This window comes from Hyla sarda, chromosome 9 (genome assembly GCF_029499605.1).
Source record: "Hyla sarda isolate aHylSar1 chromosome 9, aHylSar1.hap1, whole genome shotgun sequence".
NCBI lineage: Eukaryota > Metazoa > Chordata > Amphibia > Anura > Hylidae > Hyla > Hyla sarda.
Genome location: NC_079197.1, coordinates 11,772,046 through 11,790,561, shown reverse-complemented (window position 1 = coordinate 11,790,561; position 18,516 = coordinate 11,772,046). Strand labels below are relative to the sequence as shown.

Here is an 18,516-nt window from a genome sequence, read left to right as displayed (position 1 = left end):
CAGAACGTGGTAGCTCAGCACTCGCTCCATGCATCGTCTATGGGAGCGCCAGAGATACCCGAGTGCTGATACCCATGTACAGTGGATAAAGGATACGTTTTTATGGGCAGCAGTGTTTCATTGATGGTGACTAGTAGTTCCGGTATACCAGTTTTTCCCAACCAGGGTGCCTCTAGCTGTTGCGAAACTACAACTCCCAGCATGCCCGGACAGCCGAAGGCTGTCCGGGCATGCTGGGAGTTGTAGTTTTGCAACAGCTGGAGTTGGAGCTAAAGAAGGAGTAGGAGTATCTGCTCGCCAGAGGAGATGAATGACTGTGCAAAGGCTCCTCTGCCTACATTTGCCTGCTGGGAGTTGTAGTTTCGCACCAGTTGGAGGCTCCCCGGTTGGGCAACAATTCCATATACATATGTAACATACACGTAAAACACATATCTAAAACAACAACATATGTCAAATAAAACGACACAGCAGAGCCGAGCGTGTTGTAGCCATTTATGTAGTCGATGGTTATTTCAGCTGAAGAGGAAGCTTAGCTATAGCAACAACCGTTCCCGGTCAGCAAGCTATTGGATAGCAGGGCTCTGTAGAAAGATCAATACTCAGCCTTCAACATACACAAGAAGTACAAGTTTCCCCACCATGATTCTCTCATCAGGACAAATAGATCGCAAAAAATAACCCCCCTCTCCGCCAGCAAGATCCTCAGTAGATCGCACCGCAACGTAATGCAGACCTGGCCGGCAGAGAACAGGTTAAACTGATGCAAGAAGGACCTGCAAAGTGGTTAACATAGTCACAGTTTTTCGCTTTTTTTTTTTTTCTGTCTTTTTCTTTTTTTCTTTTTTTTTTTTTTTACGTTTTTCAAATACATACAATAATTTAAAATATATATCATTTCTGTTTCATTTCTTTTTTCAGCAACTGATATAATAATAATAATAATAATAACAATAGCTTTGGCAAAAAAACAACTTAGACAAAGGGAGGCGCCAGATGATGCCCACCCCACCGGGAGATGGGGGGGGGGGGGGTAGGTTAGATCCAGAGTGACCAGCAGCTTTCGCCAACAACCCGTGGCTTTGCCATCCACCATTATGGTCAGAGTTGTGCTTGGTGCCGTGATTTACGTGGCACAGCTGGTTGTAACCGAGTGTGAGGGTCCGCCGAGTCCTTTCCTGTACCCGTTCCGTTCATGCATATTTACATTACCACTTAGAAAAAAGGTCAAGTAAGAAAAAAAAACGGAGACAAGAAGGAAAGAGATAAGGAAGGATGGAGTTCAGGATAGACGAGAAGGTGCTGGAAGAGACAAAACTATGGAGAGAAGTCACCAAGACAAGATGGAAGGAAGATGTAAACGATGGTCGGTCGGTTCAGGTGTCACCGTCAGTCTGTAGGGCAAAGTCTGGATATAGAAGTGGCTGGATCGGCCCCCGGATCCCACTCCTGCCACCATCGGAGATAATACTGAACAAGTAACCATAGTCCTCCAGGGCAATCCCGGTTACCGAGCTACATGATGGTACAGGAAGACAGTGGATTGCGGATCTGACAGCTGCAGGCTGCCCCGCAGTACTGGCGAAAGGTCTGGTAGCAACTGCGGTCTGCTTCACCGTTCCATTGTACGGGGTTGGCCGACAGGGCCTCGGTTGGCAGCCTGTTGAGAATACTGGTGTTCACCGCGAGGGCTGCCAGGCCATAGTCTGTAAACAGCACGGTTTCCCTCTTGCAGGTCGGGCATGAAATGAATTTGTACTTGGGACACGACTCGTAGAGAATCTGCAGGCACTCCTCGCACACCGAATGGAGACAAGATAAGATCCGAGGCCTCTTGTTCGTGAAATTGTACATGTGGCCACAGGTTGGACATTCTAAGGGTTCACATGGGGTGGACGGATGCAGCACATACTGGTTTACGATGACTTCGTCGGAAGGGGTCTTACGATGGTAACAGATTTCCGTACTAGCTTTCCGTTGACCAGGGTAGATCTTCTCCCGTCTCGGCGGTGGAGGTGTCCTGGCAAGAACCAAGGTGCTTGGAGCGTTCTCCAGAACGGGCATCTCCCCGCAGGCCTGGTTGACAATAATTTCTGAATCTGAGGGCCAGGCACGTTTGGCAACTAGAGGAGGCTCCCTCCTCGATGGCGGACCGTACCGCGGCTGAGAGTTCTGGCATTCCGAGAACTTCTCAGCCTGTATGATCTTCATGGCCTCCATCTTGATAATGACCTGCTGCCCTTTCAGACACGACATAAGAATTTTTTTCACATTACTGTCCGCAACTTTGTTTTCTCCTAGAGCCCCCTGCATGTGGCTTGAGAAGATTTTTACCGCTCACGACTTAAAAAGATTGGTTTGGCAAAGACTTAACGTTGGAGAAGTGACGTCTGACTCCAGTGCAGACGTCCGTCATGTCCTACAAAATAACACCATCCGGGAGACTTTACATAAACCAGTAATATCCAAGAGACTGGGTCAAAACGCAATTCCTATAGGATGGTTATCCAGATCGGAAAGCCTTGATATATGTGTAGTCTGCAACAGATCCGGATGTTGTCTCCGGTAGAGCGGGGACGCTGTAGACGATCCTTCACAGGAACTCGGTATAATCCATGCAGGCAGACTGAGGCTTCCACCACATCAAGGGCATTGTGTACCTTGAGCACAGGTGTTCCACCTTTTTCCTTGTTATTATTGTTGCGGGTGCGGAACGCCGGAGCAAGGTTGAAGAACGTTATACAAATTCCTTTCTCCTGACTTCTCTTTCGCTCCCACTAACAGGTCAGTCGCATTCCAGGAGACGGATGATCACTGAACGAGGCTGCCATAGGTCAGACCAACATCCAGACAGCTTCAATGAGGCCTCGAAACGAAGAGGGGGGGGGGGGGAGGAGGAGTCCCGGAACGTGGTTGGCCTTAGAAGACGAGGGAGCCGAGTTTATGGAGATCAATCATTACCTCTGATACCGCCGAGTCCTCACGTAATGGACTATCTGGTTTTCTAAGTACCTGTGTTCAAAATAAAGAAGGCGGGGGTTAGTAACTTCATGGAGACAAACAAAACGTTTCGAAATAACTCTGCGTACTGTTCTGTAGATATTCATTAGTATAATTCATTTATTACTTAAAGGGGTACTCCGCCCCTGGCATCTTATGCCCTATCCAAAGGATAGGGGATAAGATGTCAGATCCCCGGGGTCCCGCTGCTGGGGACCCCGGGTATCGCTGCTGCGGCACCCCGCCATCATTACTGCGCAGAGCGAGTTCGCTCTGTACGTAATGACGGGCGATACAGGGGCCGGAGCAGCGTGACGTTATGGCTCCGCCCCTCATGACATCACGGCCCGTCCCCTTAATGCAAGTCTATGGCAGGGGGCGTGACGACCGCCACACCCCCCTCCCATAGACTTGTATTGACGGGGGAGGGCCGTGACATCACGAGGGGCGGAGCCGTGACGTAACGATGCTCCGGCCCCTGTATTGCCCGTCATTACGTGCAGAGCGATCTCACTCTGTGCAGTAATGATGGCGGGGTGCCGCAGGAGCGATCCCCGGGGTCCCCAGCAGCGGGACCGCAGCGATCTGACATCTTATCCCCTAGGGGCGGAGTACTCCTTTAATTACAATTACCGGAGGCATTATAGTTGGTGCTGCCCATGGCAATGGTATAAATACTTCCCCTAATGGGAAAAAATATACAATGTATTCAGAAGGTTTTCAGACCCTTTTTTTTTTTAATAAAATTTTGATATGTTGCTTAAAGGGGTACTCCGGTGAAAAACTATTTAATTTTTTTTTTTTTTTTTTTTTTTAAATCAACTGGTGCCAGAAAGTTAAACAGATTTGTAAATTACTTCTATTAAAAAAATCTTAATCCTTCCTGTACTTATTAGCTGCTGAATACTACAGTGGAAATTCTTTTCCGTTTGAAACACAGAGCTCTCTGCTGACACCTCTGTCCATTTTAGGAACTGTCCAGAGCAGCATATGTTTTCTATGGGGATTTTCTCCTACTCTGGACAGTTCCTAAAATGGACAGCAGAGGTCAGCAGAGAGCACTGTGCTCGTGATGTCAGCAGAGAGTTCTGTGTTTCAAAAAGAAAAGAATTTCCTCTATAGTATTCAGCAGCTAATAAGTACAGGAAGGATTGAGTTTTTTTTTTTAATAGAAGTCATTTACAAAACAATTTCTGGCACCAGTTGATTTAAAAAATAAATAAAAATAAGTTTTCCACCGGTGTACCCCTTTAATCTAACCCCCTCTATCATTCTGCACTCAAAAACCCATAATGACCAAGTGAAAACAGAATTTTAGAAATTCTTGCAAAAATGAAATATTTGCTTGGACATAAGTATTCAGACCCTTTGCTATAACACTTTGCTGTAACAAATTACTCCTGATCATCTATGACAGTGGTCTTCAACCTGCGGACCTCCAGATGTTGCAAAACTACAACTCCCAGCATGCCCGGACAGCCGTTGGCTGTCCGGGCATGCTGGGAGTTGTAGTTTTGCAACATCTGGAGGTCCGCAGGTTGAAGACCACTGATCTCTGAGATGTTTCTCCCCCCATGATTGAGTCACTTGCGATAAATTCAGCTGATTGGACAGAATTTGGGAAGACACAGCCCTGTCTATATAAGGTCTCACAGCTCACAATGTATATCAGAGCAAAAGACCAAGTCATGAGAGGGAAAAGAACTGCCTGTAGAGCTTAGACACAGCCCTGTCTATATAAGGTCTCACAGCTTACAATGTATATCACAGCAAAAGACCAAGTCATGAGGCGGGAAAGAACTGCCTGTAGAGCTCAGACAGGATTTAGGAAGACACAGCCCTGTCTATATAAGGTCTCACAGCTCACAATGTATATCAGAGCAAAAGACCAAGTCATGAGAGGGAAAAGAACTGCCTGTAGAGCTTAGACACAGCCCTGTCTATATAAGGTCTCACAGCTTACAATGTATATCACAGCAAAAGACCAAGTCATGAGGCGGGAAAGAACTGCCTGTAGAGCTCAGACAGGATTTAGGAAGACACAGCCCTGTCTATATAAGGTCTCACAGCTAACAATGTATATCAGAGCAAAAGACCAAGTCATGAGGAGGAAAGAACTGCCTGTAGAGCTTAGACACAGCCCTGTCTATATAAGGTCTCACAGCTCACAATGTATATCAGAGCAAACACCAAACCATGAGGCGGAAAGAACTGCCTGTAGAGCTTAGACACAGCCCTGTTTATATAAGGTCTCACAGCTCACAATGTATATCAGAGCAAAAGACCAAGTCATGAGGCAGGAAAGAACTGCCTGTAGAGCTCAGACACAGCCCTGTCTATATAAGGTCTCACAGCTAACAATGTATATCAGAGCAAACACCAAACCATGAGGCGGGAAAGAACTGCCTGTAGAGCTAAGACAGGATTTAGGAAGACACAGCCCTGTCTATATAAGGTCTCACAGCTGACAATGTATATCAGAGTAAACACCAAGACATGAAGGGGGAAAGAACTGCCTGTAGAGCTCAGAGACAGGATTTAGGAAGACACAGCCCTGTCTATATAAGGTCTCACAGCTAACAATGTATATCAGAGAAAACACCAAGACATGAGGGTGAAAGAAATGCCTGTAGAGCTCAGACAGGATTTAGGAAGACACAGCCCTGTCTATATAAGGTCTCACAGCTAACAATGTATATCAGAGAAAACACCAAGACATGAGGGGTGAAAGAACTGCCTGTAGAGCTCAGAGACAGGATTTAGGAAGACACAGCCCTGTCTATATAAGGTCTCACAGCTAACAATGTATATCAGAGAAAACACCAAGACATGAGGGGGAAATAACTGCCTGTAGAGCTCAGAGACAGGATTTAGGAAGACACAGCCCTGTCTATATAAGGTCTCACAGCTAACAATGTATATCACAGCAAAAGACCAAGTCATGAGGGGTGAAAGGACTGCCTGTAGAGCTCAGACAGGATTTAGGAAGACACAGCCCTGTCTATATAAGGTCTCACAGCTAACAATGTATATCAGAGCAAACACCAAGCCATGAGGGGGAAAGAACTGCCTGTAGAGCTCAGACAGGATTTAGGAAGACACAGCCCTGTTTATATAAGGTCTCACAGCTGACAATGTATATCAGAGAAAACACCAAACCATGAGGGGAAGAAAGAACTGCCTGTAGAGCTCAGAGACAGGATTTAGGAAGACACAGCCCTGTCTATATAAGGTCTCACAGCTAACAATGTATATCAGAGAAAACACCAAACCATGAGGAGGAAAGAACTGCCTGTAGAGCTCAGAGACAGGATTTAGGAAGACACAGCCCTGTCTATATAAGGTCTCACAGCTGACAATGTATATCAGAGCAAACACCAAAACATGAAGGAGAAATAATATCAATACCATCCCTACAGTGAAGCATGGTGGGGGCAGCATCATGCTGTGAGGACAAGGAGGCTTGTCAGGATTAAAAGAAAGCTGAATGAAGCAAAGTACAGAAATATTTGATTTTCACATTTGTGAGAGTTTTCGGTTTCTCCAGATAATAAGATGCGACCGTTTGGATATTATTTTCATAGATAAACACTTTGAAGAGAGAAAACAGTTTCAGTTCCCGTTTCCTTTCTCGCTTTTCTCTTTTATTGGTGACATTGTTTGCTCACTGACACTCTATAAAGATGGCGGCTGGGACAGAACATAACGTCCATCCACCCCATCACAATGGGAACGTTCCGAGCTTTCTGGATTGTTGCAGGAAATGTAGCCGCCTGCTCCCAGTTCAGGAATTATAGTCACGTGACTTCATAGGAAACACATTTGTTGGGTTCTTCTCGCCCATAAACAAGCACGGTTAGGGTAACCTCACCCCCCTGTATGGTACAGTGACCCCCACCTGCTGCAGGAAATGTAACTAACACAGTAATAAGGAGCTGGAAAGGGCTCAACCTCCTGTAAGGAACCTAAGGAACCACTCCTAAGGCCACGAATCACGAGCATTTACCGTCATTTCTTTATTCTTACACAGATGCAGCAGAGATGAGTTTCTCATATTAGATAGTTCTGCTATATTGTACCCTCTTACACCCCAAAATCAGAAATAGCCCCCCCAAACACATGACATGCTACAGTGGTCTCAAAACTGTGGCCCTCCAGATGTTTCAGTGGGTGTTGTAGTTTTGTGACATCTGGAGGTCAACAGTTTGGAGATAACTACTATAATACTGCTCCTATATACAAGAATATAACTACTATAATACTGCCCCTATATACAAGAATATAACTACTATAACACTGCTCCTATGTACAAGAATATAACTACTATAATACTGCTCCTATATACAAGAATATAACTACTATAATACTGCTCCTATATACAAGAATATAACTACTATAATACTGCTCCTATATACAAGAATATAACTACTATAATACTGCCTCCTATATACAAGAATATAACTACTATAATACTGCCCCTATATACAAGAATATAACTACTATAATACTGCTCCTATATATACAAGAATTTAACTACTATAATACTGCCTCCTATATACAAGAATATAACTACTATAATACTGCTCCTACATACAAGAATATAACTACTATAATACTGCTCCTATATACAAGAATACAACTACTATAATACTGTTCCTATATACAAGAATATATCTACTATAATACTGCTCCTATATACAAGAATATAACTACTATAATACTGCTCCTATATACAAGAATACAACTACTATAATACTGCTCCTATATACAAGAATATAACTACTATAATACTGCTCCTATATACAAGAATATAACTACTATAATACTGCTCCTATATACAAGAATATAACTACTATAATACTGCTCCTATATACAAGAATATAACTACTATAATACTGCTCCTATTTACAAGAATATAACTACTATAATACTGCTCCTATTTACAAGAATATAACTACTATAATACTGCTCCTATATACAAGAATATAACTACTATAATACTATCTCCTATATACAAGAATATAACTACTATAATACTGCTGCTATATACAATAATATAACTACTATAATACTGCTCCTATATACAAGAATATAACTACTATAATACTGCTCCTATATACAAGAATATAACTACTATAATACTGCTCCTATATACAGGAATATATCTACTATAATACTGCTCCTATATACAAGAATATAACTACTATAATACTGCTATTATATACAAGAATACAACTACTATAATACTGCTCCTATATACAAGAATATAACTACTATAATACTGCTCCTATATACAAGAATATAACTACTATAATACTGCTCATATATACAAGAATATAACTACTATAATACTGCTCCTATATACAAGAATATAACTACTATAATACTGCTCCTATTTACAAGAATATAACTACTATAATACTGCTCCTATTTACAAGAATATAACTACTATAATACTGCTCCTATATACAAGAATATAACTACTATAATACTGCTCCTATATACAAGAATATAACTACTATAATACTGCTCCTATATACAAGAATATAACTACTATAATACTGCTCCTATATACAAGAATATAACTACTATAATACTGCTCCTATATACAAGAATATAACTACTATAATACTGCTCCTATATACAAGAATATAACCACTATAATACTATCTCCTATATACAAGAATATAACTACTATAATACTGCCTCCTATATACAAGAATATAACTACTATAATACTGCTCCTATATACAAGAATATAACTACTATAATACTGTTCCTATATACAGGAATATAACTACTATAATACTGCTCCTATATACAGGAATATAACTACTATAATACTGCTCCTATATACAGGAATATAACTACTATAATACTGCCCGCTATGTACAAGAATATTTTGACTACTTCTGCTCAATCCAACTGGTACATGGATGACGTAGCTTATCACAGATTTCTCAAAACAAATTTGCCTTTGGCGACATTTTCTTATAGTCTACTGGGAAAGGCACATAGAAGGGTATAGAGAGACACCCGGATGTCGGGACTTGGGGGGGGGGGTCACTAGTTTTCTTGTTCTTTTTTTTTTTTTTTTAAATATAAAAAAAGAAAAATAAGCCTTGAAAATCCAAAAAGAGAAGAAATATCATGAATAATAAATTGCGTTGTCCATTACCGTCCATTATTTCGTCCCGGGTTACTGGAATAGTGAATGGACTGGAGTCAAGAAGACAACAACATTGTGGAGGGGGAAGAAAAACATAAATGTAAAAAAAAATATAAAAAATAAAAATGCAACGACAAAGCGGTTAAACCATACGAATTGTGGCGCCATCTTTGGCCACAGGGTCAGCAAAGTTGCTGTAAAGTAAAATACAAGCTAGTGTTCTCTGTTATCAGCCATTTCAGGCTGGGGGGAGAATTCTTTAACTTTTTTCAATGGGTCATGCGATAAAAACTCTATATTCGTCCTTCCTGTTGCAAAACTACAACTCCCAGCATGCCCGGACAGCCAACGGCTGTCCGGGCATGCTGGGAGTTGTAGTTTTGCAACAGCTGGAGGCCCGCTGGTTGGGAAATTCTGTTATAAAGGGTGTGGTATTACAACTCGGCTCCATTCAGTTCAATAGAACTGAGCTGCAATACCACGCGCAACCTGAGGACATGAGTGGCGCTGTTTCTGGAAGAAATCCTTGATATCTTCTTTATAAGGGAAAATAATACAAGGATGAGTCTGACCAATGCGCAAAAAGTACAATGTTTTACCGTCAGTCCGTGCTGGGAATTGTAGTGCTATGACAGTGTACGACTAGCCACAGCCTGGGATTTGTAGTGTCACAGCTATACCTGTCGTATCAGGACTAAATCAATCCTGCTGCAGCGACTTCATCGCTTTCACCGTTTTGTTGCAACCGAATGGCGTGAATGGCCGCCATATAAATTTCGCACCTGATAGGGAGTAGCATATAGCGTATGGTTATTTAGAATGGCGCAGTGCTTATGTTACTTTTATTGCTTTTTACATTATTCGCCACCTATGGGGGAACGGAATAGAAAAGCGATAGATGAAACGCGTCGGGGACGTGAGCGGGGACTATAATGCCAGATCGGCTGCCAGCTGTATTCAACCAGTCAGTAGGAATTTTTACGCTCTTTGTGCCCCATTTCATGCCAGCACGTGGCCCTGAATACAAATTTACCATAATTTCATCAAGTATTGCGAGATACGTCTCCCACGACGATGTCTTACAGCCTGTGTGTGTGTATATATATATATATATATATGTATATATATATATATATGTATATATCACTCTCCCTGACAGCCTGCGCCGTAAATACCCAGACAATAGAGCGGTGGGGAAACAATAGATTACACAGCTGTAGTGGGAAACATGGAGGAGAGGGAGGGGGAGGGGCGAAGGCAACAAATATTGTCTTTTCCCCTTTTACTGGAAATAAATTTGTCGCCGGACCGCCGCGTGGATGATTGTTACGTCTCGGACAATGCAACATTTTTCCTTAGTGACAACATAGAACAGGAAGGAATGTGACTAACCAGCCCGGTGCCTTATCACTTAAGGGCTCATTTGGTAAAAACGGGGGAAAAAAAATATTTAAAGTAAATAAATAAAGCGTCGCGCAATCAGCTCCCAGGTGGTAGTTTTCCAGTAAATTGGTCTATATGGCACCAATTCTGAATTATTACCAAATATGACATTTAAATATGTTTTTTGGACAATGAGAGAGCACACGGAGAAAAGATGGCGATCGGTGGCAGATAGCGAACACACGGGCGCCGGACATTTACTGTCACGGAGGGTTGGCAGCAACGCAAGTAACTGACCGCCCATGTCTCATGTACTGGCATTGGAGTGACCATCCTCGTCTGCGAAATAGGCAAAGCAATGGCGACAACAACAATTACCATGTGCTGAACGTAACTAGGAAACACAAATGACCGGTTAGCATACGGCACCCCGTACAGTGACGGTTACGCCAGAAAGTGTTTCCTGATTAAATCACCTTCCTGCTTCACATCGTGTCCTCACCCACTTCTCTTTTTCTTTCTTACATTAAAATCTTAGCAGACATAAAATGGAGCAGTCACCCATAGCAACTAATCAGGATGAGGGGTCACCCATAGCAACTAATCAGGATGAGGGGTCACCCATAGGAACTAATCAGGATGAGGGGTCACCCATAGGAACTAATCAGGATGAGGGGTCACCCATAGCAACTAATCAGGATGAGGGGTCACCCATAGCAACTAATCAGGGTGAGGGGTCACCCATAGCAACTAATCAGGACGAGGGGGTCACCCATAGCAACTAATCAGGATGAGGGGTCACCCATAGCAACTAATCAGGATGAGGAGTCACCCATAGCGACTAATCAGGATGAGGGGTCACCCATAGCAACTAATCAGGATGAGGGGTCACCCATAGGGACTAATCAGGATGAGGAGTCACCCATAACAACTAATCAGGATGAGGGGTCACCCATAGCAACTAATCAGGATGAGGGGTCACCCATAGCAACTAATCAGGATGAGGGGTCACCCATAACAACTAATCAGGATGAGGGGTCACCCATAGCAACTAAACAGGATGGGCGGTCGCCCATAGCAACTAATCAGGATGAGGGGTCACCCATAGCAACTAATCAGGATGAGGGGTCACCCACAGCAACTAATCAGGATGAGGGGTCACCCATAGCAACTAATCAGGATGAGGGGTCACCCATAGCAACTAATCAGGATGAGGAGTCACCCATAGCAACTAATCAGGATGAGGGGTCACCCATAGCAACTAATCAGGATGAAGGGTCACCCATAACAACTAATCAGGATGAGGGGTCACCCATAGCAACTAAACAGGATGGGCGGTCGCCCATAGCAACTAATCAGGATGAGGGGTCACCCATAGCAACTAATCAGGATGAGGGGTCACCCACAGCAACTAATCAGGATGAGGGGTCACCCATAGCAACTAATCAGGATGAGGGGTCATCCACAGCAACTAATCAGGATGAGGGGTCACCCATAGCAACTAATCAGGATGAGGAGTCACCCATAGCAACTAATCAGGATGAGGGGTCACCCATAGCAACTAATCAGGATGAGGAGTCACCCATAGCAACTAATCAGGATGAGGGGTCACCCATAGCAACTAATCAGGATGAAGGGTCACCCATAACAACTAATCAGGATGAGGAGTCACCCATAGCAACTAATCAGGATGAGGGGTCACCCATAACAACTAATCAGGATGAGGGGTCACCCATAGCAACTAATCAGGATGAAGGGTCACCCATAACAACTAATCAGGATGAGGGGTCACCCATAGCAACTAAACAGGATGAGCTGTCTATAGTAGTCAATCATAACAACTAATTAAAATAAGCTGTTGCCCATAGCAACTAATCAGGATAAGCAGTCGCCCATAGCAACCAATATTGATCAACATTCGCATAAAATAGCCAATCGGGATGAGTTGTCACCCATAGCAACTAATCAAGATAAGCTGTCAATCAAATATGTGACCTTATGGGTTGCTATGGGCAACACCTTAACTGTTTAATCCTCATGTAAATAAACGATTGGTCACCGACTTAGAATCTCTCAATTCATTATTTGTTTTTTTAAATAAAGTTTATTGAAATGACCCCTGCATCTTCACCTGATGGGCCCCATGTATTACAGACTTGTCAGGGCCTTTTGGGCCATAGCAACCAATCAGAGTTCAGCTTCCACGTTCTAACCTGCGCCGGTACAAAAATGAGCTTCATTCTGTTAGGCCACTTCTTCCACGAGGACAAACAGCGCTCATTTCAATAAACTTTATTTATAAAAACGAAAATGGTAAAATCTCCTGAAATGAGTGAAATAGAACTGTCAGATGCAGCGTCCCACGTATTGGCAGTCGGCGTGTGGCATTCTCTCCAGATTGTATCATTTTGCACCTCCTGTCGCTCCTAGAATTGGCGCCAATCTGTGAATATCCTTGTTTGTCAGGATTCGGTGGAGGATTTTCAGTAAATATTATTTTCAGGGATCTGCAGCCCATAACAGAAACCTACAAAACCAGATCTGCCGCGTCTTATGAGTGATGATGGAGGCCGGAAGTCACCGTCGTAACACATAATATGGCTGTAAACATCCGTCCTTAAGGGGTCTTCTAGCCCAAGAGTCCACAATTGCCCCCACTAGCCCTGGTAAATAGTCTTAACAGCCCTAATGCCGTAGCATGGTGTCTCCACCGGAGCTTGGGAAGATCTAGTCTACTCTACATTGGGGTCCCGGGTTTCCTTTAGGGTCTCTGATGGGCCGATTGGCTCCATTTACCCCATTAGTCTGACCAGTCCTGAAGGCCTAGTCTGAACCTGCCATGGTGCCTCCATTATAGTTTGGGAAGATCCAGTCTTCTCTACTGGGTTTCCTCCAGGGTCTATGGTGGACCAATGTGGTTGGCCACTGTGTATATAGAGATGAGGAATTGTCAGTCCCAATGTAAGCAAGGACTGATGTAAGTCCCTGTAAACTTACAACATGGAACAAGCATAATGGACCTGATAGAGATAGAAATACCATAATGGGGACTTACAACGAGAATCACAGGAGGCCCAAAAGAATATCAGGGGAAAACTGTGCTTGTCTTGTAATGGTCTACTGACTACTGCAGTGTTTCCCAACCAGGGCGCCTCCAGCTGTTGCAAAACTACAACTCCCAGCATGCCCGGACAGCCGTTGGCTGTCCGGGCATGCTGGGAGTTGTAGTTTTGCAACAGCTGGAGGCGCCCTGGTTGGAAAATCCTGGACTACTGACTACCATAGATATGGGATGGTTGTGGGTCTCAGCCTCCGCTCCCTCACAAGATACCCGGTTACCTTTGCTGAATATTATTTCAGTAGAGGATAAGCCGCTGCCAGACACTTCACTACACTTATACTAAGGGAACAGTACATTTTAGTAGGGTAAAGTCCAACCAGCATTTGTGAAAGGTCATGGGATGGATTGTAAGAATGTAGGATTGAAAGAGTGTAGGATTGTAGATTGTAGGATTGTAGATTGTAAAATTGTAGATTGTAGGATTGTAGATTGTGGGATTGTGGATTGTAGGATTGTAGATTGTAGATTGTAAGAGTGTAGGATTGAAGATTGTAGGATTGTAGATTGTAAAATTGTAGGATTGTAGATTGTAGGATTGTAGATTGTAGGATGTAGATTGTAGGATTGTAGATTGTAGGATGTAGATTGTAGGATTGTAGGATGAAGATTGTAGGATGTAAATTGTAGGATTGTAGGATGTAGATTGTAGGACTGCAGATTGTAGGATTGCAGATTGTAGGATTGTAGATTGTAGGATTGTAGAATGTAGATTGTAGGATTGTAGGATGTAGATTGTAGGATGTAGATTGTAGATTGTAGGATTGTAGATTGTAGGATGTAGATTGTAGGATTGTAGATTTTAGGATGTAGATTGTAGGATGGAGATTGTAAGATTGTAGATTGTAGGATGGAGATTGTAAGATTGTAGGATGGAGATTGTAAAATTGTAGATTGTAGGATGTAGATTGTAGATTGTAGGATTGTAGATTGTATGATGTAGATTGTAGGATGTAGATTGTAGGATGTAGATTGTAGGATTGCAGATTGTAGATTGTAGGATTGTAGATTGTAGGATGTAGAATGTAGGATGTAGATTGTAGGATGTAGATTGTAGGCTGTAGATTGTAGGATTGTAGATTGTAGGATGTAGATTGTAGGATTGTAGATTGTAGAATGGAGATTGTAAAATTGTAGATTGTAGGATGAGATTGTAAGATTGTAGGATTGTAGATTGTAGGATTGTAGATAGTAGGATTGTAGATTTTAAGATTGTAGATTGTAGGATTGTAGATTGTAGGATTGTAGATTGTAAGATTGTAGATTGTAAGATTGTAGATTGTAGAATGGAGATTGTAGGATTGTAGATTGTAGGATGGAGATTGTAAACTCTGCAGACCAGTGAAGATCCACAGATACATCAATAACCACATGAAATAACAAACTTAACTGGATCATTGACCGATTCTTCCGATCTTTCACCACCATCCGTGTCCAGCGCCATTCCAAACCTTCCATGACGTACCATACGACATTATGAACCAAATTCCAGAATTAACCCTTGATACCCTGTTACAATTCCAGGTGGATGAGGAGGTATCTCTGGGGGGGGGGGGGGTCATATGGTCCATAAAATTCTCCGAACCTATCCAGTATCTGCCATCACCAAACCAGCACCGTCCATACGGTAAGACTCCATGGGGATATGTACAATATGGGGGCACACACCTCCTTCCCACCCTCCTTCTACACCAGTGCTTGCCAACCAGCATGCCTCCAGCTGTTGCAAAACTACAACTCCCAGCATGCCCGGACAGCCGAAGGCTGTCCGGGCATGCTGGGAGTTGTAGTTTTGCAACAGCTGGAGGCACCCTGGTTGGGAAAGACTGTTGTACACCATAAGGATGGCTGCGGCTCCTCGCCCCCTATGGGCTCTGCAGGCTTTGTCAGTGCATTTTGGAGGCCACATTCTGTAAAGGTTATCTGAAAGGCAGATTAGATGCACAGAGCTCTGTCACTGCCCCCCTGCCCCCCATCCACAGCTCCCTGTCCTCAATCCCATATAATACCCCCCCCCCATAGGGAGAAATCCTATCAGTCCTGGATGTATAGGACACCATATGTCAGTCACCTGCACTGGGGTGATGCTGGGGGGGGGGGAGGCATTACAGGCTTGTTCAGGATGTCCGCCAGGATCCTCTCCTAATCCGATTGCAGTAAAATGGGAAGTATCCAGAGAAGCCTTGTATGTGTATGGGCTGCCATGTCAGGATAGCCTCTAGGTGATGGTACATCCATGATGGGTGGTCCTACAAGGCTGAAAATGTCATTGTACAAAGGAGACCTCATCCCTGATGTAAGACAGAGGCAATAGAGAGTCACAGCCCCCCCATAAGGTGCAGACCCTTCACCCCCTACACCCAGAGACCCCCAAGATGCACCTACCATCTGCAGTGCTGCTCCTCCTGTCTGCAGTGGGCTCTGCAGTGCTGCTCCTGCTCCTCTCAATCACTTAGCACAAGCCCAGTGGGTTGCAGTAGCTCAGGGTCCTCCCTCTGTACAGGCAGAGCTGTCAGTCCTCCCCAGGCCACCCCCTTCTCATTCATCTTCTACCTATAGCCTACACAGCAGGGTTTACCAGCCAGGGGGCCTCCAGCTGTTGCAAAACTACAACTCCCAGCATGCCCGGACAGCCTTCGGCTGTCCGGGCATGCTGGGAGTTGTAGTTTTGCAACAGCTGGAGGCACCCTGGTTGGGAAACACTACCCCACTCTATATTAAAGCTCTGCTGCGGCTGCACACACTGGGGCTTTATATAGAGGCACCCCCCCCCCCCCTCCCAGAACAAGTACCCTGCTGTGTGACATGACTCTACTATACAGGTACAGATGGAGCAGAGCTGGATGGTTTTACCTGCAGAAAGCACAAAACATGGACCAAATGACAAACTGAGCTCTGCTACATCTACATACAAAGATAGATAGATAGATATGAGATAGATAGATAGATATGAGATAGATAGATATGAGACAGATAGATAGATAGATAGATAGATATATAGATAGATATGAGATAGATAGATAGATATGAGATAGATAGATATGAGATAGATAGATATGAGATAGATATGAGATAGATAGATAGATATGAGATAGATAGATAGATAGATATGAGATAGATAGATAGATAGATAGATATGAGATAGATAGATATGAGATAGATAGATATGAGATAGATAGATAGATAGATAGATAGATAGATATGAGATAGATAGATAGATAGATAGATATGAGATAGATAGATAGATATGAGATAGATAGATAGATAGATAGATAGATATGAGATAGATAGATATGAGATAGATAGATATGAGATAGATAGATATGAGATAGATAGATAGAGAGATAGATATGAGATAGATAGATAGATATGAGATAGATAGATAGATAGATAGATATGAGATAGATAGATATGAGATATATAGATAGATAGATAGATAGATATGAGATAGATAGATAGATAGATATATGAGATAGATAGATAGATAGATAGATATGAGATAGATAGATATGAGATAGATAGATAGATATGAGATATATAGATAGATAGATAGATAGATATGGAGATAGATAGATAGATAGATATATGAGATAGATAGATAGATAGATATGAGATATATAGATAGATAGATAGATATGAGATATATAGATAGATAGATATGAGATAGATAGATATGAGATAGATAGATATGAGATAGATAGATATGACATAGATAGATATGAGATAGATAGATAAATAGGTATGAGATAGATAGATATGAGATAGATAGATAGATAGATATGAGATAGATATGAGATAGATAGATATGAGATAGATAGATAGATATATGAGATAGATAGATAGATAGATAGATATGAGATAGATAGATAGATAGATATGAGATAGAATAAATATATGTGTGATAGATCAGATGGTTCCCTATAGGTTTAGCAGTGTATACAGCCGCGCTCCTACATCTGGAAGATACATAGACAATAGTCAGAGCATCAATATTTCCTGTTAATCTATGAGGGAACTATTGCTCATGTGTGAACAGAAGGGGAAGATTTTGAAATTTTAGTTGCAATATATTTTCTAGAACATGTTTTTGACTATACAGAACATACAAGTGTATCCAAAATCATACGACACTTGGGGTACAGGATGATAACACTTGGGGTACAGGATGATAACACTTGGGGTACAGGATGATAACACTTGGGGTACAGGATGATAACACTTGGGGTACAGGAGGATAACACTTGGGGTACAGGATGATAACACTTGGGGTACAGGATGATGACACTTGGGGTACAGGATAATAACACTTGGAGTACAGGATGATAACACTTGGGGTACAGGATGATGACACTTGGAGTACAGGATAATAACACTTGGGGTACAGGATAATAACACTTGGGGTACAGGATGATAACACTTGGGGTACAGGATGATGACACTTGGGTACAGGATGATAACACTTGGGTACAGGATGATAACACTTGGGGTACAGGATAATAACACTTGGGGTACAGGATGATGACACTTGGGGTACAGGATAATAACACTTGGGGTACAGGATGATAACACTTGGGGTACAGGATGATAACACTTGGGTACAGGATGATAACACTTGGGGTACAGGATAACAACACTTGGGGTACAGGATGATAACACTTGGGGTACCGGATGATGACACTTGGGGTACAGGATGATAACACTTGGGGTACAGGATAATAACACTTGGGGTACAGGATGATAACACTTGGGGTACAGGATAATAACACTTGGGGTACAGGATAATAACACTTGGGGTACAGGATGATAACACTTGGGGTACAGGATGATGACACTTGGGGTACAGGAT

General features: G+C 42.7%; 1 protein-coding gene across 4 annotated transcripts; it reads right to left on the bottom strand.

The window, feature by feature from the left end:
• Window positions 1–481: 481 nt before the first annotated feature.
• Window positions 482–16,192, bottom strand: RNF208 (ring finger protein 208). Of its 4 annotated transcripts, none has more exons than XM_056538317.1 (2): window positions 16,056–16,192; window positions 482–3,012 (listed from the first exon to the last, which is right to left on the bottom strand). In XM_056538317.1, the coding sequence occupies exon 2, from the start codon at window positions 2,311–2,313 to the stop codon at window positions 1,516–1,518; it is 798 nt and encodes a 265-aa protein (XP_056394292.1). In that variant the 5' UTR covers window positions 2,314–3,012; window positions 16,056–16,192; the 3' UTR covers window positions 482–1,515. The 4 variants fall into 4 exon arrangements, with proteins under 4 accessions (XP_056394292.1, XP_056394293.1, XP_056394295.1 ...); XM_056538318.1 differs by lacking the exon at window positions 16,056–16,192 and adding an exon at window positions 15,061–15,211; XM_056538320.1 differs by lacking the exon at window positions 16,056–16,192 and adding an exon at window positions 12,766–12,803.
• Between the last annotated feature and the right edge of the window lie 2,324 nt (window positions 16,193–18,516).